The sequence below is a fragment of the Cryptomeria japonica genome, chromosome 2 (genome assembly GCF_030272615.1).
Source record: "Cryptomeria japonica chromosome 2, Sugi_1.0, whole genome shotgun sequence".
Classification (NCBI taxonomy): domain Eukaryota; kingdom Viridiplantae; phylum Streptophyta; class Pinopsida; order Cupressales; family Cupressaceae; genus Cryptomeria; species Cryptomeria japonica.
Genome location: NC_081406.1, coordinates 150,355,378 through 150,382,887, shown reverse-complemented (window position 1 = coordinate 150,382,887; position 27,510 = coordinate 150,355,378). Strand labels below are relative to the sequence as shown.

Here is a 27,510-nt window from a genome sequence, read left to right as displayed (position 1 = left end):
CACGTCGATATGAAAAGTCTAAATCCTGGCGCTTTATAACTGGAATGCGCCCCCAAAACGTGTAATAACGGGTGCGTTGATTGACGGTCACGGAGAAAGAGCCAGTGGCTGTGAGAGAACAGAACAAATTATTTACCTCAACAATTTGCTCTTTTAATCACACAGAGCAGTAGCCGATTCGTCGGATCGGTGCAGTTTAACGCAATTGTCCGCGACAAATCGTCAATTCGCAATCTGCCAGTTGACAGAAATTTGATCACCATGAGACTCGCAAGGGCTCTGGTGGTGTTATTTCTGTTCGCTGTATTTTATATTGACAGATCTTTTGCCGGGTATGTGCATTTTGGCCCTATTTTTTGGGTGTTCAATTAAGTGGATGGAATCTCTGTTTTTTGTTTTTGTTTTTTGTTTTATATTTAAAACTTAACAGAGGCTAAAATCTGTTTGTACTGCAGGAAGAATTTGTATGATGTTTTGCAAGTTCCGAGGGGTGCTCCAGAGGATCAGATTAAGAAAGCATACAGGAAACTTGCATTGAAATATCACCCGGATAAGAATCCAGGGAATGAAGAAGCAACAAAACGGTTTGCAGAAATTAGTAATGGTATGCACACCTTCGAAATATGTTCCTTTTTAATGGGCTTTAGATGCATCGACTCTGTTGTAAAGTATGCGATCTGATTTAGATCTGGCATCTGGTTCGTTAGGTTGGTGGTTATGTTTTTGGATTTTAAGCGGTAACCAAAATCACTGCAAATAACATATCTGTCAATTGACGTGAAAATTGTACTTTACATGGTCTTCATATTTGCAGATAATTTTAAATTATTAGTTCTGTAGTTGCTTTATTTTTTTGAATCATGGAGTCTTTCCATTACTAGACATATTTTTATGATCGGGGAATCAATTAGCAGGTGCATTTTTACGTTTTTATGTTTTGAATCAGGGTTTTTTATTGCAATGCCAGAAACATGTTGGATACATCAATATGAGCAATATGGAAAGCACAAAAAGAGGATAAATACAGTATATAGGAACTTATTTTACTCCCTTTGTTAAATAAGAACTTACATAAAGAAGATAAATACAGTAAGTAGGAGCAATTTGCAATCTCCTTTACAAACCCTCTTGTTTATTTGGAAAGTGCATAAAAAAGACAAGTGTACGTGTAGGAGTTGATTGCTATTCCCTTTGTTGATTTGACAGTTCTATAGAGGTGAATGCTTGTTAATTTTCAGTCTATTGGATTGATTTTTTTTTATGTTGTATACTTCAATAAATATGCTTTAGGGGGCGTTTTGCATGGCGTCAAGACCTACGTGGTTGTATTGCATAGCATAAGGCCCATGTGGTTATTTATCATGCAGAAGTTCCCAGTGGGCTTGCACTTCGACTTCATTACAATGTTTCACATATGATTTGGGCGGGGAAAAATACAGCTGGTGAAATTTTTTTATATTTAATTTTTTATTTTTTCCGTATTGTGTGAAGGAAATACCCTACATACACACACCAACAGACGAGCAATCCAGGTAGAGATTGAAACCAAGTCGTCATCATGCCAATTGCCGTCAGTATGAATCAAAACTTAGTTGAGATTGAATCGATAAGTTCTCAATACAGACAAAATCATGGAGCTGTTTATGGGTGTTTATATGAATTGACCGATGATTGTTTTACCTAGTTCCCTTTAGGTATTTTCAAGTTTCTAACGTCTTATTGTATAGGAGATCATCTAGCTTCTTGAATTTTTTGATGATCTTATTTTTCTTGAAAGTCTATTGTCTAAGAGGATTCATACATTCATTCAACATTCAATGTCCCTGTTTCTGTTCTTGTGCAAAAAGTTTGACAAATATGATTAGTGAGGTCCAAGATATTAATGGGATGACAGATTACTTAAAAATGCTTAAATGGTCGTTCTCTTCATGTGCTTCTGAGTCCCTTCTTAAAAAAATATCAATATCTGTTTATATCAAGATATTAATGGGACGACGAATTACTTTTCTTCTGTCTTTATCTTTTGACAGCTTATGAAGTGCTCAGTGATAATGAAAAAAGAGATATCTATGATAAATATGGAGAAGAAGGTCTGAAACAACATGCTGGCGGTGGTGGTGGAAGAGGAGGTGGCATGAACTTTCAAGATATCTTCAGGTAAAAATTATATTTATATAGTAATACATCTGCATTTAGTTAAGGATATATAAGATACACTGTGGTTTCGATTCCTTGTAATTTGCAGAGTCAATATAAGACAATAAGTTTCTTGTTTTGAAGCATCAATATACTAACAAGTTCCTTGTTTTGAAGCATTGATATGCTCGTTATAGTCAAGAGTATAGCCTGGCATCAAGGCCCAGGTTTAATGTAATAGTTAATTCCTCTCGTGTTGGTCTTGATGCGCTAGTGTTGATCAATGAGCGTAACATCATCCAAACTTCTGATAGTAATCATGTTTTATCTTGTCAATGCTTTCCATGATCATCAATATTTGATAGGCATAGATAATCGCCTAGTTCTTCCTTACTTCTTTTCTCCACGACTCTCCTCTTTTAGGAGGGCTCTGCGATGACTTGAATTTGACTCAGATCTTCCAGTCAAAAGTAGGTCGAGTTGAATTTTAGCAGTTAAAAGTTCAAGGATAAAACCAGTCAAACACATCTTTTCTAACAGACTGAGACATATTTTTTTCACAGTGTATTGTGTGAGAGCAGCTTCTGGATATAACTTTGAATGCTGAAAATTTGTACACATTTATATCCAGACGCTCTTCTCACACATCTTATCTTTTTGTACATATTAATATTTCTCTATTTGGTTGTGGTTGAATCAAGGCTAGGTGTGAGACTTGTGGTATATCGGTATCAAAAAACCAATAACGAGCAAGGCACACCTTATGGTCATAAGAAGGGATTTCTCATTTACTAATATTACTAACATGAGTTGTACCTACATATGTTTTTTCGTACACCGATTTATATATGAATACATGCATGATTTCTTTTTTTTATGCGACATAAAGATATTTATAACTACAGCTTGATGAAATCTATTGTTTGGTCCAAATAATAATACAATTTCATCAAGAAATTATACAATGATACTAAATGTTCTATCTTCTTCTACTGCACTTGTCTGCAGACAATAACAAAGAAAATATGAATTTTTATTGCAATTATAGATATTTTAAAACATCATGGCAGCTTAGGCCTTGGTATTATGACATTTTTTAACTAATTAAAAAGGTAACAGTTTTTCAAACATGATACACAAATTTTACAAAATGAAATTGGTGTAATAAAGAAAATCTAACCTGAAATTGCTGAGTTTGATTGTTGACGAAGCACATTCTTGTCCATATATCAAAAAACCTGTTTGGAGTATTGTTTTGTTTGTGGTATCTGTTGCTCTGCAGCATATAGAGTACCGGGATGAGGATGTAAGATAGATTCTAGTACTCAAGTTTCTGCTAGATATTTAATTGATCAGGCTATTTACTAGGACTTATTCAAAAAAATGAGGGCTGTGAAACACACATCAATCCTAGCATCAATTGAAGGGCTGAATTCACTATGAAGAATCTAGAACAGGAAAATGAATTTTTCTGGCAGAAACGGGTGAAGGATTGAATAGTGGTATGCAGAGCCTTAGATGCATTTGACAGCTCCTAGTTCTAGATCTGAACCTAATAGTACTTAAAATTGCTCCTTAACAACAGACTGAAACCATTACCATATTGGGAAAAACTTTCTTAAAATGAAACATAAACTTATATCCAATAGACCAAATTGCACTTCATTGATGGTTGCAATATCCAAAGGGCCAAACCTGATGCAAAGTTCAAATGGAATCCAGAGCTGTTGGAAAGAACCTTTCAGAGCAACTTGAAGAGGTTATCATAAAATATAGAGGATCCTAGACAATACATATGCAGAGAAAAGACATAGAAATCCTAAGAATTGTAAAAAGGTTATAAATTTGAGAAAAAAGCTCAAAACAAGATGCAGTGATCAAGAAACACTATTTTAGAATGAAAGGGAAGATAAAACTCAAGTGGTAAGGGTAGAGGGAAAAAGTGAAAAACAGCTAATATTTGAAGGAATGTTTTCTTCATATTCATCTTGATGCAGATATGCTTATTACAAGTTTTCATGTCATTGTACTTGTAATGAATCAACAAACCAACATGATGTCAAGGATTTGACACACATTAATACCGTTTATACTTTATAAGTACGCCATTTTAGTTTGTGACATGTTGCTCTTTTTATGCATCTTGGGCATGCAATCCTTAGTTTAAGAGATGGGGAAACTGTAGGATCTGACTTGTATGTTCAGCATTCCATTTAAGTGCGTCAAGATTTATATAATGAAAATTGAAAATATATGGAAGTTTCTATAAAACTGTGCTTGTACTTCTCTCTGTATCACGTCTTTTCTTCAATTTTTTTTGACTATTTTTTTGTTTTGTTGATCATTTAAAAAATAAAATTAAAAATCTCTTTTGTGAGTGTTAGGTATAGAGTTTACTAAATACCTGTGTTGCATGGGTACCTGTACCCAACCCCCTAGAATGCGTACCGGAGACTGGTACGCGTCTCCCGTACCGGAGACCCGTCAGGAGACGTCTCTACACAAAGGAGACTCCACGTCAACGAACCCTCCCGTCTCCACCCTAAATAACACGCGCAAAAGTCAAAAAGTTTGACACGATGCATGGGCAGAAGCAAAAGCCACCGATGTGAGCCCCATTTTCAGACATTTGTATGACATTTGGATTTGACTCAGTTAATTCTTGTTTTGAAAGTTCAATGTCATTATATTTTCAGATTTTCTATAAATTATTAAATTATATTTAAAAAAAATTGGCGTCTCTAAGTACCCCCATCTCCTATTTTGAAAAAATAGGCGTACCGGTACCGGTACTAGTCTCCAACGTTTCCGAGTACCCCCGTACCCATGCAACCTTGCTAAATACCAAATAGTAAACTAGTTTCTGCCAAGTTATTATGATTTTTATGTTATGGGCTTATGCGATAAAGGTTTAGGGCAATTTGATATTGGATTTGTTTTTAACTTTTTTCTTGGTTAGTATTAATTGTTTAGTCTACTTTTTGATAGATGGTAGAATCTATATTATAGTTAAAATTTGATAAAGACTCGTCAATATGTTTGACCATGTGGGTAAGCCATGATTTTTAAGTTTTGTATAACCATGTCTTTTGTAGCTTCGAGGACCAATTTGGCCTTCTTACTCCTCAATGTAAAGGATTAATATTTATTAGATAACATTTTAAAGAATTATGGTAGAGTCGGTGGATTCTTGAAGGGAATAAATATATATAATTTAAGACTATTTTATCTCTCTTTTGGTGCATTTTGGTTAGAAATATGTTGAAATTAAGCATAATGAATGGTTTTCTTAAATATCTTTCTAATTGTTGTGTTTTGTTGTTTCTTCTGTAGTAGCTTCTTTGGTGGGGGGAATCCTAATGAAGAAGAGGAGGATAAAACCGTGAAAGGAGATGATGTCATAGTTCAGTTGCAAGCAACTTTGGAGGATCTATACATGGGAGGCACATTAAAGGTAGGGTGACGATTTAATTTTGAACTTCAGATTTTGAGGATTTGATTAACTCATGCAATGGTTATGATACCTTTAGATTCTTAGAACTAGTTTTTTGGTCTTGATGGTGCCCTTTTTTGTTGACAATTGGTATTGGAAGTGCTGGTCAAAGCCCTCCATGGGATAATCTATCTAGGGCTGAATGGAGGGGCCCAAGAGGAGCCGCAATTAGTATGTTTGCCTTTATCTAGAGGGCTGATTTTAGATCATTGTTGAGAGAAAGGGATTTAAAACCCCAAAGTGAAAACATCTTAATTGAGAGGCAAGGTGCCCAAATTGAGCTGTTTGAATAGATCCAAGAAATGCAAAGAGCTTCAAAACAAATAACTAATGGTTTAGGGAATAATGAGAATATGGGTTTTGTATAAGAATAAGACAAAAAATGAAGTTACGAATGCACCTTAATAGACCAAGCAAATCTTTTTTCTTTATTGACTGGTAAATTGTGGATTTGGGGTCTACTTTCATAAATATAATAATAAGACATCTATTACATTTGTATGAGCATCGATGCTTGAGTAGGAGTGTTATAAATTACAAAAACTTCAATCTCAAGCAAGAGGAGAAATACTATTATTATCTCCAGAAGAGAAAAAAAGAATTTACTTCCAAAACAGTGAACACTTCAAACCTCAAGCTAGAGGAGATGTACCATTGCTATTGCTGGAACAGAAAAAAAAGAGATATTAATTCCAAAATAGCTATGTTACCTTGAGTTTTTGGGATGGGGGGACACGTTTTTGAGTCTTGATTTTTTGAGCCATTTTTGGGGATGGCCAAGGGATGGCTATATAAAAAATAGGAAAAATTAAAACTATATAGGAAAATTTTACATATTCATATGAAAACATGCATAATACACTATGAAACCTTAATTTATAACATTTGTGTTAAATTGAGAGTTCACATGAGAGTCAAAGTCAAACAAATTATCGAAAGTTAAAATTCAAACCTTAATTCAAATTGCTGTTAGAATTGTCAATATGCATTTGTTATTAAAAAATAACATATTCATGTGATAGTAACAAATAACATACAATTTATAAACTTATAATAATATGGCCAAAGGCTACATTGCTGCCATATAGTTTTTCTCTCAATTAGGATATGAAAATACAAGAAAACAAAGTAGATTACTGCTCCTAATCTGCATCTCTCAACACCACATCAAAATCAGAGTCCTCCTTTGAGTCATTGCCACTATGATGGTCCACCTGATCCAATGGAACCTAACCAATCTCTTTGGTGTTTCCTCCTTATCAGCTTGGGCGACGTGATTGGTGTGTCTCCTCATTAACTTGGGCAACATCTTTGGGATCAACATCCCACCATAAAGCTGGAGTTCGTTGATACTTCGAAGTTTGATGATTTTGAAGTCAAAGAGCACTACTCACGACCACTTGCTTCTCTGCTCGTTTAGAGGTAAGTTTATTCCTCTTGATGGAGTGGATAAAGCCATATAAGGATCAATTCCTCTTTGTAGTAGAGGAATTGGCAACTTGTGAAAAGAGGTGAGTGGCAAGTATCTTCAATTGTGCTGTATCCTTCCCATGCCATGTCCACCATCCAATAGGGCTAGTTTGAGCTAATGTAGCTCTATCCAACCTCGCATGTGGTCTACTGAATGTTAGACCACGAAGATTTTCAATGTCAAAGGATTTGTGTGCGAAATATTGAAGACTCCTCTAAATACATCTTATCAAAGGCCTGCATTAGCTCATCTAAAGCCTTTTTATTGTCACATGGAGGCAACCTTACATCCCTTGGTGCATACCAAGGCTGCCATATGAAACAAGGTGTTCATTGTGTTCCTCCTCCGCATCAGGATTAATATGTTGCCCATATAATCCCAGAGTAGGATCCTTAGCCAAAATTGTTTGCTTTATCTTTCCAAGCATGGTGTCAAATGTCTCATATATCTCTCCAAGACTAGGAGAGTCTGTATATATTTAATGACATCTACAATAGGTGACATGAAAGAGCAAACATATTTGCAAAATGCAAACAAAAAGTTTAGAAGAATTAATTGACATGTTAGAAACTCCAAAAATTAAAACATTGAACAATAAAATTGAAATATTAAAATCAGAAATTTAATATGAAAATCATTAATTTGATATTTAATATTTAATAATATTAGCAATTTAATAATAAAATCAGCAATGTCTTACCTCATAGTGGATCGCCAATTATCATCAAGGATATTTTGTTTGATGGCTTTTCTTTTACTAGAGTTTTAATCGGGCCATCTATTACACTTTGAATTTACCATCATTTGTAGAGGCTCATGCACCTCAAGCTTCCTCTCTAACAAAATGAAGTAATTTGCATATCTTGTCTCAATAGGTTTGAGGAACTCTTTTGAAAATGTCCCGAAGAGAACAAGTGAGGTGTGGTGGTTGCAAATGAACATTTCAATGTCTCTAGCCTTTGCCACCACTTGCTTCACCCAATCTATTTTCCTTATGTCTTTCAATGCATGAACACAACATGAGGTCCAAAATATGTACTTCTATGTGTACTTGTAAGCACCCTCCACCATCAAACTAATCGATTTGCACATTCATGTTGAATTGATGACCACCTCTCCAACATTTGAGGGCCCAATCTTCTCTATGGCATCTCTCAAAATGCTAAACTAGAAGTCTGTATCCTTACGCTATCTTGAACAATCCATGGCTTTGAGAAAATAAGAGCCAACAAAGCATGTGACTATAATATTGATGAGTGGCTGATGTTTACTATCAGTCCACCCATCCATCACAATAGAATGTGTCTTGGTGCAAGTTGCCTCATATCCTCCATTAGCAAATTAACTTTGGAGTACTCGTTGTCTAGGAGGGTAGTGCGTAGCTTATGATCTCTGGGGGTATGAATGACGGACCCATAGAGGCTACCTCTCCAATCATTTGTTTGAAATTAGAGGAACGAGCCACATGAAATGGGATGGCATGAGCATAAAACAATTTGGCAATGGAAGACTCCGTTGCATCTTGTGCTTGCACATTAAACATAACTTGAACTGTCCTTGGTATCTCACCACCTAATCTTCCTCTTTCCTCTTATTGCAATTTTACTACTACCAACCGTGGATGGCATAAGCATAGATGATTGTACACTTGCAAAAGAATGTGCCAACATTGCCACACCTTGAAACCTCATTTCTATCTCCATGTGCAATCTATGAGTCTCTATCTTCTCATTCTCTTCTATTTTTGGACAAACTTTAACTCTATGGCTTGTAACACCCAAAAAAATGAGACCATACTCTTGTGTGTCTGTCTCCTCTAAACTACTAGCAAATGTGACAAAACCAAACCCTACTCCCCTTGATTTTTTTTGTATTAAAAGGGCCCTTCGCATTTTTTTCCAAGACTTTTGAAGGGCACGGAAATGGATTTGTTTGCTGTTCACTTCTACCCTCAAAAAACTTGCACTATATTTGTTTCAATTTCTTCCACTTCATTCCCACTACTACTATCATTCTCAATGCTGCTCATGTTTTTTTTTTGAGATTTAATGCAACTTTAAAGTGAAAAACAAAAAAAAAATTAGACATTTCATGCTTCAAACTTTAAATTTTTTGAAAAAAATAAACTAAGAGGATAAATGACTTACCTCATTGAATAAATTGCAGTCCCACTACAAATGATGCCCTAGATTCAATCTCTTTTGCAGCTGCTCCTTCAATCCCTTGCTAAAAAAATGTTCTTCCTTCAGACTTGGCTACTCCTCTTCTAGTTTTCACAAACAAAACTTTTAATGAAAAAAATAAAGCCTTTTTCCTCTATTGGGGCGAGTTTTGTATGGGGGTCCACATTGCAAATTAAAAAAAATGTTTAGGGTGCATTTTTAAAAAAAGTGGGCTTTACATTGGGGATGGTCGGCCAACCTCGACGAGAAGCCCAAACGTCCTTAGTAGAAGGGGATGTTTCCTTTATTTTTTTGCAGAAAGGGGATGGGGTAGGGATCTCCCTAAGGCATTCCCTTGTCCCTAGGATGTTTTGAAAACGAGCATGGGTAAAAAACCCTTTTCTTTCAATTGCAAATCTTAGTAATATCTTATTAGTAATTTATGATATTCATATTCATAATGTTCTACTTTATGTGTATATCCCTTGTTGATAGAGGATATTAAAGCTTTTCTTTTGACTGCAAAATTTAGTAATGTCTTATTAGTAATTCATAATATGAATTGTAGAAGTTCTATGCCGAGTTTTGGAGACACAAATTCAAATAGAGAGATCCCCAAAATTTATTAAAGTAATTTTGTAATGTTTCTATGATGGTCATTTAGTTAGTTAGTTTAGGATCTTTTGTTTTCGTAGTTAGTTAATGAATAATAATTTTATTAAATGGATTATATCTAATATATGATATAATATGAATATTATGATATAGTGAGGAATAAATGGAATAATGAAAAATGAAGATAATGGAGAATAATAGTATTATATTATATGGATCCACTTGATAATGATTGGAAAATTGAGATTAAATAAGTGGACATTTTAATGGAATTTTTTATGTGATATCACGTTCTTATTTAGAATGTTTTCTATTCTTGATTGTTTTTATTATCGAAAGATCCTCTTGTAATCTCTATTTAAGGAGCCTTCGTCTCCTTTGTAAAAAGACCAAATAACGAATTATCATTTCATGGTATCAGAGCATAGGTCTTTTTTTTGGCAAATTTTTTGAGTAAAAAATTTGTGGTTTTTACCTAGAAATTTTGAGGAAATCTCTAGAAGTTTTTTGATTGATTTTTTAAAAATAAAATTTGTATTTCTGGCAGATTCTTTAGAGAATAAAATTCGTGGATTTTTTTTGTTAGATGTCAAGGGTTTTTACCAGCAAAGTCTTTGAACGATTTTTTGATAAAAATTGTGGGTTGTCTATAAACTGTGGCTAGGGTTTCAGCACGCGAAGACTAATGGACATGTGGTGCACAAATTATATTAATAAAAATGTTATTCATTCATTTACATAAAATGGTTCTCTATTTGTAATAAATTGAGAAATCATAGTTTTACAATAAAATAAAAAAAGAGTTTATTGTTCTTCCTCAAAACCAAAACAAGAATAAGGTTATAGACTTTTTTTTTTTCTGTTTTGCAAATGTCCTCATGGGATATGTAAATGCTCATTGTTGAGCTGGGGGATGTTTGGACTTGTTCTAAATGTCCTCAATTGACAACATATGTCCCTATGGTGTTCTTATGTTTTCCCAATTTATTGTGGACATTTTACTTCTTTAAAATACGGGGGATGTGTGGACTTGTTATAGATGCCCCCAATCGAAAACAAAAACCTCTCTAGTGTTCTTAGGTTATCCCTAGCTTATTTTGAAAATTTTTCTTGTGTTACGTATTCCTTAAATATGAGGGATGCAGTAAATGTGTCCCTTACACTTGGAGATGTGCACTTGTTTGAGATTGTTATTTATTATATTAATGATACGAAGCTCCTAAAACCTAGAGTTTGGGTTTTTTTGGATAGATAAAACAAGGATTATATTGGGGCCCTTACTGATAGCTAGAAAGGAATATACATAAAAACAGTAGAAGAAATAGTATGACCTGCTTGAAGGTGGCTATGGAAGATTGTTAGGCACATCCCATTGTGTAATACCACTATTGCTTGTGTGCTACAACAAATTGGCCAGTGATGTCCATATTACAACTGCTGATGGACCCAATTCAAAAAGTTGTTTAGGAACCAATTATTGTACTAATAGGCCAACTAAGTGAAATCGAAAGCCTTTGTTGCTATAATTAATTGGGGCATCCACACTAACTTTATTAGTTTGCATTTGGCAAAAAGAAATTGGAGTGAAAGAGGAGGCAAACTCGGCTAGAAATTTATCTTGTCGATGAAGAAATTCTTGTTTGTTGTCAAAGGCCTCAAGAATGAAACTAATAGTGGAAATAAATTCAATAAACATACCCATTTTGATTAATTGGGAATTGGATTGTAGGAAGGGCAGCTAGAATCTCTTTGATGTCAAGGGCACCTTTTTGCTTCCTTATTCATTCCTTTTTTGTTAATGCTTTTATAACATGTTTGTGCTTGCCAAGCAAAGACTTTGGTCCCAAAGTTGCAAGCCAGGTTGGGGGTGAGGAGTGGGGAGAATCCAGTGAGACTTTTGCTTTTCACTGTGTACCCATTTCTTTGGACAGGTGTCACGAGGGGCTTCATATTTTGCCTCAAAAATCTTTTTTGAAAAAAGGGGTAAAAATATATTTAAAATAAATCAAGAAGAACAATACAAAAGGCCTTAGGCCCAACTAAGACAACAATCAAACGACAAGAAGTAGTCCCCGAAAGGAACAACACAGAAAGAACCATTACTTATTCTTGTCCTCCATGATATCTTCTCCAATGTCCCAAAATAGTCTTGGGGTAGCACTTCCCAGTCCCAAACATCCCATCAGAAGCCCACTTAGCTAGGCAATTAGCAACTTTGTTCCATTCCCTAGGATCATGACAGAATGAAACATATTCCAGATTGTTGCAAAGGCTCAGGATTTGCTTAGCCACTAAGGCTAATTGCCAATTAATACGATCTAACCTTTGCTCATTTAGCATGTCCACCACAACCTGTGAATCAGACTCACAAATGATCTTCTTCCAACCTAGAGAACACCCTTTCTCAACATCATACATAATAGCAAGAGTTTCCATCAGATTATTAGAATGCTGCCCTTTATAAATAGAGAAAAAGAAAACAGCACCACCATCATTGCCCTATCAATGCCACCAATTCCTGCATGCCCTGGGTTTCCACAAGAAGAATCATCTGTGTTAATCTTCAAAACTCACTTAGGAGGAGGGAACCATCTCCCTTCTCGATGAATCCTTTGTTTGGAATGTCGAGGCTTCCTACTAGCAGTGAATCGCTAGGATCCACCAGCACAAAAAGGTCACATTTTTTAGAAATAGTCTCTTGAAGCCTACTAATAATCTTTTGCCACAAATGGACTTCCACCAGTTTGGAATCTTGAAAGATCCTGCGGTTCCATTCCTCAAAATTGATGGAGTTGCTTGATTCTAAACCATGGCCTTCCTCTCTTGGAAAGGCTGCTAGTGTGGAATGTCAGCATCTAAAGCTTTTTAGGCTTCAAAAATATGAGCTCTTTATCCAATTCCTACATTGCTGGTTTTGGTTTTGGTTTGCAGATTTCGGTTGTGGGTTTTGTTGATTTACACTCCTGTGATGATGTCTTATTGGTCTGCAGGTTTAGTGTTGTTGTCGCAGTCGCAGTACTTTGTACCCTGCACTGTCCTGCGCTGTCCTCACTGTCCTCCGCTTTTGTTCCCTTTCTGCTTGTGTTTATCCATGTGGATACCCACGAGTATTTGAATGACTCCGTGGGACCACATAGGGTCACTACCCTATGTGGGACCATGGGGCCATTCGTGCCCCTCCACATTACCGAAAGCAGGCGCTAAGAGTAGAAAGCAAAGCAGTTTAAGAATAACAGCTCCCACGATGTTTTTCTATTAGACCCCGTAAAAACCAAAACCTAACTATATAATAATGTTATTAATTAAATATAGTAATAATTATTATTATCTAATCAATTTAACAATAATAATAATAAATAACATAATGATATATATTATTAAATGTTGAAGGCCTTAAGGCCAATTTAACATTTAATTTTATCTGACTGAGGCTATAAATCATCAACACTCCCTCTTAGCTAGGGAGGATAAAAGATATTGGGAGCAATATTCATAAATCGTATGATGCTTATCTTGGGACCATAGTTTCAAGATGTGAATTGCCTCTGTCGGCGATTCTATTCACAAACTCTTGAGTGGATTGCCTCTGTCGGCGATTCTATCCATAAGCTCTTGTGTGGATTGCCTTAGTCGGCGATTCTATCGACAAGCTCTTGTGTGGATTGCCTCAGTCGGCGATTCTATCCATGAGCTCTCACGTGGATTGCCTCAGTCGGTGATTCTATCCACAAGCTCTTGTGTGGATTGCCTCTGTCGGCGATTCTATCCACAAGCTCTTGTGTGGATTGCCTTAGTTGGCGATTCTATCCACAAGCTCTTGTGTGGATTGCCTCAGTCGGCGATTCTATCCACAATCTTGAGTTATTGTAAGATCGTCACCTTCCAATAACCTCAAAAAATACAAGTGGAAATCATTTGGAAGTCGTCACTTCCTTATGATTTACACAGGGCCCATAAAATAATTATTAGTATTAATAATAATAATCAATATTTACAATTTTATCTCAGAAGTGCTCAATCTTTATTAGTAAGCTCCCTCTCAATCACAAGGTATCTTGAGTTTCTTCTAGAGAACATATTTTTCTGAACATACGTCTGAATTTCTGACTTCAGCAAGGGAAGGTTGTAGTTTAAGTTTGAGAGGACAAGTTCTTGCAATGTGGCCATATTCGTCACATATGAAACATTGTACTTTAGGGAAGTCTCTAGGCTTCTTGAATGATCGATTACCATATGTCTTTTTGTCCTTTTTCCTTTTCAAACTAGAGACTAGAACTTGAACATCTTCATCAACGGGTTTCATGATTCCTCTTGATATTAGGTTACACTCTTCTTGAATGCAATCAGCTTTTAGTCTATCAAATTTGGGAACTTTGGATCGAGCACTAACTCCTTGTCTAAAGTTTTCCCATGAGATAGGGAGCCCATTTAGAGTTATCATAGTTAGTTCCTTATTATCATAAATGTGACCAATTGATGAGAGCTGGTTCCTTAATTCTGTTATCCTCATAAAATATGAAGTGATAGTCTCTTCTTTACTCATTTTGATATTAGAAAGTTGATTTTTAAGTGTGAGGATTCTGCTCGTGTTGTTAATCTCAAACATGTTTTTCAAGGCTTTGAACATGTCATATAGAGAATTTAACCTTGTAATGATAGGTAGTAGATGACTCTTTACTCCATCTACTAATAACTCCATCGCTTTAATATTGTTCTTTTCCCACTGACTCTGTTCGTCTTTTCCATCAGGTTTAGAAGGATTCTCTATTATTGTTTTTAACTCATTCTTCCTTAGTACCAACATCATTCGTAGTTTCCATGAATCATAGTTTGAGGCACCTTCAAGTCTGTCTTCGAATCTGATTCCATTCGTCATTTTAAAATACAAACTTTCAAGGAGATATCAGTCGGATCTTCCTTCAGGTGGTTAGGCTTTATAGAAGGAAACCTGGCTCTGATACCATGTTGATTTACACTCCTATGATAATGTCTTACTGGTCTGCAGGTTTAGTGTTGTTGTCACAGTCGCAGTACTTTGTACCCTGTACTGTCCTGCGCTGTCCTCACTATCCTTCGCTTTTGTTCCCTTTTTGCTTGTGTTTATCCATGTGGATACCCACGGGTATTTGAATGACTCCGTGGGACAACATAGGGTCATGACCCTATGTGGGACCATGGGGCCATTCGTGCCCCTCCACATTACCGGAAGCAGGCGCTAAGAGTAGAAAGCAAAGCAGTTTGAGAATAGCAGTTCCCATGATGCTTTTCTATAAAACCCCGTAAAAACCAAAACCTAACTATATAATAATGTTATTAATTAAATATAGTAATAATTATTATTATCTAATCAATTTAGACCTTATGTGGGACCATGGGGCCATTCGTGCCCCTCCACATTACCGGAAGCAGGCGCTAAGAGTAGAAAGCAAAGCAGTTTGAGAATAGCAGCTCCCACGATGCTTTTCTATAAAACCCCGTAAAAACCAAAACGTAACTATATAATAATGTTATTAATTAAATATAGTAATAATTATTATTATCTAATCAATTTAACAATAATAATAATAAATAACATAATGATATATATTATTAAATGTTGAAGGCCTTAAGGCCAATTTAACATTTAATTTTATCCGACTGAAGCTATAAATCATCAACAGGTTTGACAAAAGCTTTCTTTTGGGGGTTGGGTTTGTTTTTGGTTCATTTGTACAAAAAAAGGTAAAAATCATAAATATGTATATTTGCAGCCTAAAAGCAGGAATATTAGAAACAACATACACATTTCTAAGTATCTTTACTAAGTTGCTGGTTTCTGTTCAGATCTTGGTTTGGATTTGCGGATTCAGTTCATGGATCCAACAATTGTTTTTGTATGGTTGAGTTCATTTTGTGCTTGTTTGTATATAATATTTGCAGCCTTAATAGAAGGAATTAAGATTAGAACACCACATAGCATCACATAATCAACAAAACCACCATAAATGGTAAATATTAGAAACTACTCATTGTTCAAAATCCAAGTTCAATATTAAAATAATAGTATCAAGTTGAAAAACCAGTTTTCTGCATCATATGGATTTTCTAAACCATCGATATCATCATCATCGTCACCATTGACGTTAGATGATGAACATTTGAAGGACTACAACTAGTGCCTCAAAAAGTGTGCTTGCTTTTGAACTATTCAAGTGCAACATGTTGGGAAGTGGACGCATACAAGTCAATATGCTCTGACTCGATATCTTGCTTTAAGCACAAATGAAGGCCTTCAAAATCACATGAACCTTCATGGCCAACACCATTTTCATAATTTTTTAAAAGGCAAAATCAAAGGTGAATAAAAACAAAGAAATTAAAAAATTGTCAAAAACGTGATACACTTTTTTTGTAGGTTCACTAGGATCCATCTAGTTCCTCCTTGAATTTGCTTGGGTTCATCTTAGACCAGAGTTACCAAAAATGGCACCCCCACCCTTGGGATATGTACCGTTGTACTTGGTATGGATACGGAAACGGTATGGATGTGGCACGACAAAAACATTTATGTGCATTTCGAGAAACTTGCCCTTTTTTTAGTCGTGCTGGATTTAGTGGGATTAGGTATCTAAAGAAAAAATTGCTGAATGTGGAGTTTTTGTGTGTGTTTCCTTGTCTACACTGTGTGCCCTTCTTCCTTCGCTTGGGCTGTAGGGAAATTTTAATAGGAAGTTTGAAACTTTATTGTATTTAATTGATTTATATTTAAACATTATTTAATTGATTTACTACTTAAAGTTATATTTCGTTGATTTACTATTTAAACTTTATTTCATCGATGACAATTTACAATGTTTGCATTTTAAATTTTAAATTTATATTTAGTTTTTCTTTCTTTATTAGTATTCTTAATATATATATATATTTTTTGGTAAGTGCTATTAAGATGGGGATAGCGCCCTATATTGATATTCAAACATATCGATTACATAGCTGTAAATGCCTGCAGATAACAAAACAAGGATCCACTTGTCCTTCAGGCATGATCCTGAACACCACTATCTATCTAGTAATTGCCCTGAATGGCATGCATCACAATAGCAGAATATTCACCAATATTGGTGACATTACTAGTTGGGGAGTCTGAGAGCCACCACTCGGGTTAGTTAGTAAGTCTGCGGAATGGAGCCAAATCACCGTTGCGAACAGCACTGCAGAATGCCACCCAAGCGTTCTCCCTGAAGATAAGCAATCTTTCATGTTCCGCATCCCTTTCTTGCATCCTCTGGAAGTAACGGTTTGCAACCTCGTTCTGAGATTCACCATCCAAGCCAACCGAAGTCTCTTCCTCCTAAGAGTTCGAGGGAAGATAGTTTTCCACCTTAAATTATCTTTTCAGAATACTCACCCGCTCATCCTCAGGGAGACTAAGTATGCCATCCGCTATAGCATCCCCAACCTCAGGCTTAACAAATCCATCCAGGAGCACGATCAGCATCTCGCAGGACTCAAGGATATCAACCAGAGGAAGGAGGACAATTTCATGCATCGTTCGGTCGCACTAGTGCCTTTCATTATTGATCTCCACCAAGCCCATCAAAGCCTCGTATACTTCCTCATCAGTTCTAAACAGGTTGCGGATTTGCGCCTCTAGGCTTACTTCGCAGTTAACTTAGGAGACGCGGCCAAAGTATACCAAACTACTACCAAAGAGAGCCCGACCAATTCTGGTTAACATCCACTGGAGCAATGAGATGAAAAGGAAACCACAGGTTCTGGATGGTTCCACCTGCTTTCTCCTATACCGAAGTAGCACTGGGAATCTGTGGAGAGGCGTTGTCATGTACTCGGACCTATATGGACCGCCAAACCGACGCCATCAGCATAGAAAAAGCTAGGAGAGTATGCCGAGGAGGAGAACTTAGCCTACTCGAACTCTTCAACTGTAGCCACCACACCTTCCAAAGGACAATTCCTTCTGCTAGTACCGTTAGTATTAAGGTCTGAATTCTGATTCAATAGTGATCTGACTGATTGAGGGGCAGATAATTTGTCAAAGACCATCGACTCGAGAGGGGAATCAATTCCTAAGTTAGCAAGTGAGTCAGCCAACCGAATTCCCTTCTCGATAGACATGCGTGACATCATATGTCCCAATCATATTGAGGAGCTGTGAGATGCATGGAATCCATTGACAGAGTCTTCTATTTTCAAATTTTGATTTCATAATCCCGTTTATAACAAGTAATGAGTCGCCTTCGATTGTTATATTTGAAAGCTTCTTGGCGATACACATGTTGAGACCCACAATGAGAGCTAGAATTTCAGCCTCATTGTTAGTTGCCTGCCTGATTGTACCAAAAGTCCCGACAATCAGTTCCCCAATATCATTGCGTACAACTGCTCCATATCCGGAAATACTCGGGTTGCCACGGCATGCCCCATCAAAGTTTAATTTGAGCCAGTCAGGGGCGAGAGCTTTCCATCTGACATGTTTTCTGTCGACCTTCTTGCTTTGACCTATAGAACCGTTTTTGTAATCCTTCAGTTGCCAGTATCTCTCCATGGATTGATCCCATAAATTATAATGTCTAAATTGGGCTTTATGTTTTCCGTTGATAACTTCCTCGATGGCAAGTTTAATATTCCCAATAAGCTTATCCACAGAAATTTGAGAATCTTTAAAGACCCTCCTATTCCTCTCCTTCCAGATGTGCTATGTGATCAATTAGGGACCTACAAGCCACAAGTCACTCCATTTTGAATTGTGATAAGTAGGCCATGCTGACAGAAACTCCAATAGAGATTCATTACGAACCGTAGCAAGGTTAATTTTCCCAAAATACCAGTTCCAACATGCTTCTGCAATCGGACAGTTAACAGCAAATGGTTAGCAGTTTCTTCAGCACCTTTACACATGATGCACCAATCAGGGCCTGAAATTCCAATGTGTTTCAATCTATCCCCCGTTAAGATGCATTTATGAAGAGCAAACCAGAGAAATGCTCCAGCCTTTGGGAGGAGTCTTTTGTTCCAACATAGCTTATGAGGCCAAGCCTTAGCTGAGCTTCTCCCCCGTTGAGCATGGTACCCCAAGTTGACTTTGTATTCTCCAGATTTTGAACTGCACCAGAAGATGCAATCATTCGAACTGGAAATAGGAATATGTCTGGCACTTAAGATGTTTTGGAGAAGATTACATAACACCGGGTTCCCCAAATTCACCCGCTTCCATCTTCTGCATGAGGTGTTAGGCAGATCTTCCTCAAATAATTGCAAACAACTGACCCCAATTGGGATTCAACCATTTGAATCCAGGCAGGATCCTTAATAAGGTCACAAATAGCCACCTCCCCATCCCATGAATCATACCAAAATTTTGCAGATTGTCCATTTCCTATCTGCCATGAGACATGTTCTGTTATTATGTGTCTGCAGCCCCATAAAAAAATCCAGATGGCTGAGCCCTTGACTGAGTTTGCAATAGTCAGAATTCTGTTAGGTTTGTCAGAATCCAAATATTTCTTCCCGAATATTGAGCACCATAACTTTTGGGGTTCACGATACATCTTCCAGGTTAGCTTAGCACCAAGCGCAATGTTTTGCAATTCCATCTTGCGGAGCCCAGCGCCACTCGATTCCTTTTGAAGACACATCGTATCCTAGTTAATAAGTGGAACTCTATTGGCATCTTTGGCCCCATCCCATACAAATTTCCTCAACAGATTATCCAGTTTTTTCCCAGCAGCCAAAGGTAGTTTGAAACAAGACATGCTGTATATGGGAATAGCAGATAAAACCGATTTAACCATAGTTGATCGACCTGACTGTGACAGCCATCGATTTTTCCATAACTGTGATTTTGCTTCACAAAATTGCATTACATCTTCCCAAATCTGGGACTGGCGGCTGCCCTTATTGATTCTCACGCCAAGATACTTTAATGGAAGCTCAGCTAATTTAATTCCCATGAGCCCGGATATCCTTGATTGGGTCTGCCTGTTGGTATTGAACATGAAGAGCTGTGATTTCTCTTTGTTCATAATCTGTCCTGAGCATTCTGAGTAGAGTTCTAGGGTATCCAAAATAGATTTCGCTTCAGTCATGGTTGCTTCTCTGAAAACCATGGTATCGTCTGCGAATTGTGAATGAGTGATAGCACCCAGCTGATCATGCACTCGAATTCCTTTCCAAGCACCCCTCGCATGCCTTTTCTGTATTAGCTTCCCGAGTACTTCAGCCATCAATACAAACAAGGAAGGAGATAGAGGGTCGCCCTGCCGTAAGCCATTCGTAGCCGGGAAGAATCCACAAACGTTTCCATTTACATTTAGATTTAAATTTTAATTAATCACTAATGGTAACTTTACATTTTAAAATTTTAATTTATATTTAGTTTTTTTCCTTATTAATCTATCATTAAAACTAAATTATTTTTATTTATATTTAGATTTGATTTTTGAATTTTATTTAATTGATTTAATAGTAACTTTACATTATAAATTTTAAATTTAAATTTAATTTTTATCTTTATTAATATTTTTAACTAATATTTAGTTTTAATTTAGATTTAAATTTGACAATTATTGTGCATATAATTATAGATTTTTAATAACTTAGAAAATTGTGTTAAATATATGTGTATGTGTTCTTTATGAATGTCGTATCCAAATGAGGGGTCTAGAAAAATAGCCGTTTCCGTATTGGATACCGTATCCATATCCGTATCCGTGCAACTGTGTCTTAGACTAAACCAACACTCCATGGTTGTGACCTGCTAGAATCTGCAAGGAAACTGGACTGTATTACAGATCTGGTTCAAATTAACTTTGATTCTGGTTGGTCACCAGGTGGATCCAGTAACATAATCACATTCTTATTGAATAACTTGTACTGAAAGATGCTTTAGGTTGATATTTTGTTAGAATAATCACCGCATACTAGTTTTGTGCTGTGTGAATCGGTTTTAAATTGCAAATTGTTATTTAATGCTCTATGAATTTCATTTCCTTGATGATGATTGAGGTATCTCTCTCTAAACTCAGGACAAAGATTTCCACATAGGTTATTCAGTAAAGTTTTGGCAAATGCTGCATAGTTCACTTTTGTCTGTTCTTGACATATGGCCCAAAGATTAACAAGGTTGCTGTTGATTTCACAGGACTTTTAAATCATATGATCAATTTTGGTGGACTTAAATCATAAATACCTATATTTTGATGAACTTTCATAGATTTGGAGTTAATGCTCAATGCTGTTGCGTTACTGTACATGGTTGTGCTATTTTGATCTAAACCAACCAGAACCTTTATTGTCACCGTCTTGTTAATTTTAAAATGCAAGTGTCACTGTTGATCTTGACAAGGCTTTTAAAGCTTGACTTATTATTGCCATGTAGAATCTGACCCGAGATTGTGTATTTTATCGAAGTTCGATTTCTGAATCAATTCTTGTCAGTAAAGTCTAATTTGAAACTGTATCCAGGTTTTTCTTGTTATTAAGTACATTACATACATTTCAGCAGCCATTTTCTGTGATTCCTTTTCAATCAAGATTCTTCAGTGCAAAGGCTATGATGCTTTTCTTAAATAACTTTTTTTATAATTTTTTTGTTTAAGTTGATCTTAAGAATCTTACTCTTTAATCTGTATCGTTAAGCAGAACTTTTAGACCCTGTTTGCTATCAACTACCTTGTTCTGCACCTTGCTAGTTTAAATCATGTTCATTAGAAGTAGTGATCGGTGTGTTTTGTTCAATTATTTATTTACACAAGCATCTTTGATGGTGCTCATTGTTTTTCTTTTGCTAGTTTTGGCCTTGATTTGAATTATATACTGAATTATAATATGCTTTCCTTACAATCAATGAGAGCTTGTGGGCTAGGATAGACATTGCAAGATAACTAAGCTTTGAGTTCATCCTATTAACCGTTTTTTATGACAGAAAACTCGAAAAACTCAGACTACTTTGTGTTTTTTCCTCTAATTTGAAGCATATTTTCTATGTTTACATGCAAGAAAAGTTCTCAATTATAAATAAAATGCAAACAAAGAGGAAACAAAAGCTTTTGAATTTTTAAATGTTTATTAGTTTTATACTTTGAAATTTAAAAGACACAAGTACTTGGTGATTTGACCTTTAAAATTTTCCAGGTATGGAGGGAAAAAAATGTTTTGAAGCCTGCTCCTGGTAAAAGGCAATGCAATTGTAGAAATGAGGTCTATCACAAGCAGATTGGCCCAGGAATGTTTCAACAGATCACACAGCAGGTAGATGTCTGCTTGTCAATTATCTCTGATGGCTTGGTTTAATTGTCTTGTCTCCTTTATTACTTTTCAAGCATTTCAGAAGATGACATCTCTTTAACTGGTCAGGAGCATGACCAGATTTTTGACAAGATTTTTGTCTATCTTTTCTATTATCTTTAGTTCTAACTTCTAACCACTCCTTATAGACTAGGACAAGTCAATGCTGTTTTGATAACTAACCATTTTCTCCCATGTCATGAGTTTGGGCATCTTATTTATTTTGTTTTTCGTAGAGTCTCTGCAACCCTTCTTTCTCTATATACAAAATGTACAAAAAAAAATAATGAATACAAAATTGAGAACACATTACAACAATTGAACAATGCTGATGGTTGAGTCATAAGTCAAAATTTAATCATCATTTGAACATCAATGATCGTAGTAGCTGAAAATTGGAATCCAATTATAAATGAGTTGAAAGTTAAAAATACAAACTAGAGTCTACGAGTAACAAGCATCAAAATGAGATTCCCAAAAAAGATAACCCTTGCTGTTTTTGTTTGAGCAATAAGCTTAAAAATCAGAAGCATCATTATCAACTAGATATCTAGGAAAATCCTCCTTATCATTGGAACTGTTGGGAGGAATTGTATCTTCATATTTTGCAATGTCCTCCCAATGCCATCAAATCTTGCCTACACCTCCTACTCATCAACTTGATGTGCCCCCCCAAGCTTTACATCCCATTGTGCGTTGGCTTATGCCAATCTCAGGCATCTTGTGATCAATGAGACTCTATAACACTATACAATTTTTGTTTGACCTATACGTGGCCTAAGTCCTCTCAACAATAGAGGAACTAGAAACTTGTGAGAGAAGACGACTGGCAAGTTTGCACCATGATCCTAGTTGGCCCTCTTAATATTTAATTCCAGTCGGCCTCCCTTGAAATTATCTAGTTGACCCTTAACAATGAACAGTTATTATTATTTATTTATTTTGCCTAGACTCAATTATAAGGTCGGTCCCTTGAATTGCTAAAATATTTGCCCAGGTTTACTGTAATAAAGGCTGTAATTTTTTTTTATTAAGGCTGTTACGCCTAGTGTGGTAGGGGCATGACACTCAAATTTGTTAAAGATAACCAAACTAAATGCCTCTTATAACAATTTACAAAGCATTGACATGTGGTGCAGAATGCCAACTCAAAATCCCCCACACCACTTATGTCGGAACACAAATGCTAAATAAAATAAAATATAATAATATGCAAATAACTTGCAAGAAAATGCTAAATAATAACTTGATAATTCTAGGAAAGGTTGAGACACTTCATTTCCCAATAATATGCTCAGTTTATTATCTCTCATAAATGGCATCATTATCTAGTCAAGCATGCTATTAATTCGATCATAGATCTCCCCTAAGACTAGGACAATTACAATTTCCAAAGTTGATGACAGTGAAAATTGACTAAATAAAAGATTTGATGTATATCACATTTGATTGAAAGTTATCACTAACCACAGTCTCCTTCACACTCTTCACCTACTTTGTCTTTGATTCCTTCCACCTATTTCATTCTTGTGTCCTAATCATAAGTTGCAATGGCTCTTGCAACTCAAGCGTTCTTTGTAGTAGGATGAAGCAAGAAGCAAATCGGGGTTCAGTTAGTTTGAGGAGTCACCTCCTCGCTAAGGTCCTAAACAATGGTTGTAAATGAAGATCTGCACCTCATTTGCACTTCCCTTGTATCCACCATTATTTGTTTGACCCATTGTATCCTTTCAATGTGTTTGAGTGTATTGTTAATAGCATGCACACAACAAGAGGTTCAACATATGTGTCTATTTGTGGTCAATTTAGTTTACTACTTTGCAAACATATGTTGCGTATGTAATCATTTGCACTACATTTTGAGGGTTGTGCTTCTCTTGGCTCCTTGTAGGAATCGAAATTGAAACTTGGCATCATTGCATTTTCTCGAGCAGTCAATTACCCTTGGGAAGTAAGGTTCAACAATGTATGAAACTGCATGTACTGTCCATGTTCCTCTCCATGATTATGTTGCAACCGTATATTGCTCATTTAGCTTTCATCTCCTCCATCAATAGGTTAACCTTGGAATACTCTTTTTCCAACAGAATGGTTCTCAATCTAGTCTCACTAGGACCCATATAACTAGGACCAACTTTGGCTACCTTGTCAATACGCGCTTTGTAAAAAGGTGTTTGAGCAACATAAAAAGGAAAACCATTACTAGAATAGAAATTGACAATGTTCTCATCTATAGCTCTACCTCCTTGCAAATTTATCATATTTGTAATTGGATTTAGTGATGATGAAATTGCAACTTTCCTTTTCCCACTTATTCTGTTACACCTTAAATGCTGAAATGTAGGTGGTCTACTTGAACTTTGTGGTGTAGAAGAAGCTATTGATGCAATCATGTTCCCCCAAAATAATCTGATCATTTGAGCTCTCCTCTAAAGCATGAGCTTGCCACAAGGTCCAACCCCTTTACAAAGGGGTAAATAAAAAGTGTGCATTAATGCTCATAATGCTTCCCTTCCACTCCTATGGGAAGAACATTGCATTTTCAATGCCAATTCCCAATTGAATTAGCTGCCAACCTATTAGAGTGAAGTGACCTTGCGAACTAGTGCAAAGGAGTTTTCTTGTTAAATGGCCGTTTGGAATATTGTGTCAATAACTTGGAAGGGCAATGGCATTGCAATGCACACACAATTGAATCGCTTGTGCTTGTGGTTGGGATCGGGCTGCCCTCAGCTAACTTTCTTACATCCGCCTTGATTTATCACCCAAACCAAGGTTTTCATTTCCACTGAATAAATCCATCTTGACCTGAAAACAGATGCAACAAAATCAACAAAAAATAAGTATAACAGCACGAATGCCAAAAACAAGATAAAACAGCAATTTTTTTAAAGTTTTAATACATCCCAGCTTAAAAAATACAGATTTTGTTTGCAAAAAACAGTAAAAAATAGCAGTTTTTGAATGCCAAAATTAAGATAAAACAATAGCTAAGTTTGAACAAGTTTAAAAACAAAAATTTGAAGGTTTGAACAACTAAAAATTTGTACTTTTGTAAGAGGTTTCAAAACATTCAACGTGACATATGCAAGTTTGTATTAACAATATTGAAGGTTTTGAAAGAAAGCAATGGGACAAGCATTTTCAAGTATTTTATATTTGACCTAAAATTGAAAAAGAAACCAACATGGACATGTAACATACCTTATTCTTCCTTTGTTTCTTCTTCCTTCTTTCTCCATCCTTACTCGTTTTAATTCATCTCTCTTCAGCTTTCAGATTGTTATAATCTTTTCTTGCTTGCAAAACCAAATAACTGAAAATGCAGATGAAAGCACTAAAATGATAGTAGGATACAGAAAACAGAAGTAAATAATATATTTTTAATGTCACGGGTCCCCCAAAAGTGTTTACTTTTTTATTATTATTTATTTTAAAAACTTTTATTTTTTCATTTTTTGAAAGTGCTTGGGGACATAACATGGGTATCGGGGATGCCATGGCATTTCCCTGGGTCTCCGGGTTTCCCCTTAGAGGATGTTCCTAGGAGACATTTCCCACAGTGAGGGGATGTACCCAAATTTTCAGAAAAGAAGTGGACAGGGTTGGAAAACTGGTTTTTAGTGTATGTAGTTGGGAATGTTTTGACTCTCTCTACGTCACATTGTTTGTGATGGAATAAGCAGGTGTATTTGTAAATTATTATCGAGTTCTAGACAGTTATAGACAATATAACTACACATGGACATGACACAACAATTGCCAGTCTTAAATTTATAAGTACACGGTTGAAGGGATGCCTTTACTTCTGACACCGTGGTGTAATTTGTTCTGCAGGTGTGTGAGCAGTGTCCGAATGTCAAGTATGAGCGAGAAGGTGATTATATCACTGTTGATATAGAGAAAGGCATGCAGGATGGACAGGTATAGGTTTTGATTAATGATGAATTTTACCTGCGTTCCTAAGTGTTCAAGAGTAGAGCTGATTTTTGGTATGGGAGTTGCCAGTGCTCCTATTACATATTCTGTACTTCTATTGTCACCTAAATTTATTGGCCCTTATGATGTTCCTATTAGGTACGGTTGTACAGTTCCTTTTACATTGTGTATCATACTGATACATATGGTGTTATGTAGTATATTTGGAAGACTGGCTTCTTGTCCACACGCATCATTTATATCTCCATTGAATGATCAAGTAATGCTAATGTTGGATTTTTCAGGAGATAGTATTTTATGAAGATGGAGAACCTGTTGTAGATGGAGAACCTGGTGACCTAAAGGTTTGGTATTTTTCAGATATTTGCTTGTCAATGTATTAGAATTGTATGGAACCTAATATTGAGACAATATTTGTGCAGTTCAAGATTTTTACAGCTCCACATGAAAGGTTTACAAGGCAAGGCAATGATTTGCACACTACAGTTACCATTACTCTGGTTAGTAGAAACTCTTAAAATGAACCCAAAATATTGGTTAACAGTTGTACTCAAATTTCAACAAGTAAGCATTTTTCTTGATTTTAGTACATTTCATATTGCATTCATGAATTGATTGGTGTATGTAATGCAGCGGGAGGCTCTTGTTGGATTTGAGAAAAGTATTACCCACCTTGATGGACATTTGGTTGCTGTAGGCACTAATGTAAGAATACAATCTTTGCTTTCATATCATCCTTTGATTCTGAACTCTTTTTTTGTCTAACTTGATTAGTATTTATGCTATCAAAAGTGTGAGTCCCTCACATTGAATCCACTTGAGCTAAAATCAAGGATTTTAGACCAGGTTGATTTTCTTACCTTGACAGTTCATATCAGAACTCTGCAATTGTAGTGATCTTTTTTTGATCAGTCTTAATGGGATGCCAGTCAGAATTCTGTAGTTCTAGTAATATGTCATTTTTTAATGATAAAAGACTCTTGATCATGTTTCATTTAAGATAATGGACTCTTTCTGCAGGGAATCACAAAACCTAAAGAAGTCAGACGCTTTCGAGGAGAGGGCATGCCTCTACATATGAGCAACAAAAAGGGGGACCTATATGTGACGTATGAGGTTTTCTTCCCAAGTAAACTAACAGAAGAACAGAAAAGCAAAATCAAGGAAATCTTTCCGTCATGACCGTTTACACCATGAGTTATTACATCCTTGTTGCCATCAAGTTATTGGCATCAAACGGAAACAAAGTTTTGTCGTATTTGACAGAGATTAATACCAAAAAGAGCTCTCCGTTATATTCATTTAGACTTAAAATCGTAGTGTTTCAGTTAGAACTCCACATTATGTGGTGTGGCTTATCGTTTGTACAATCAATAGAAAATATAAGTTTCAGCTTATTTGGCAAGTTA

At 35.9% G+C, this 27,510-nt stretch overlaps 1 protein-coding gene across 2 annotated transcripts; it reads left to right on the top strand.

Moving 5' to 3' along the window:
• The first annotated feature begins 44 nt into the window (after positions 1 to 44).
• LOC131071358 (dnaJ protein ERDJ3B) lies at positions 45 to 27,510 on the top strand. 2 transcript variants are annotated; one of them, XM_058007164.2, is made up of 10 exons: positions 45 to 332; positions 456 to 604; positions 2,031 to 2,157; positions 5,473 to 5,590; positions 22,010 to 22,126; positions 26,000 to 26,086; positions 26,386 to 26,445; positions 26,524 to 26,601; positions 26,735 to 26,806; positions 27,122 to 27,510. In XM_058007164.2, the coding sequence occupies exons 1-10, from the start codon at positions 262 to 264 to the stop codon at positions 27,281 to 27,283; spliced, it is 1,041 nt and encodes a 346-aa protein (XP_057863147.2). In that variant the 5' UTR covers positions 45 to 261; the 3' UTR covers positions 27,284 to 27,510. The 2 variants fall into 2 exon arrangements, with proteins under 2 accessions (XP_057863147.2, XP_057863146.2); XM_058007163.2 differs by having other exon boundaries at positions 5,470 to 5,590.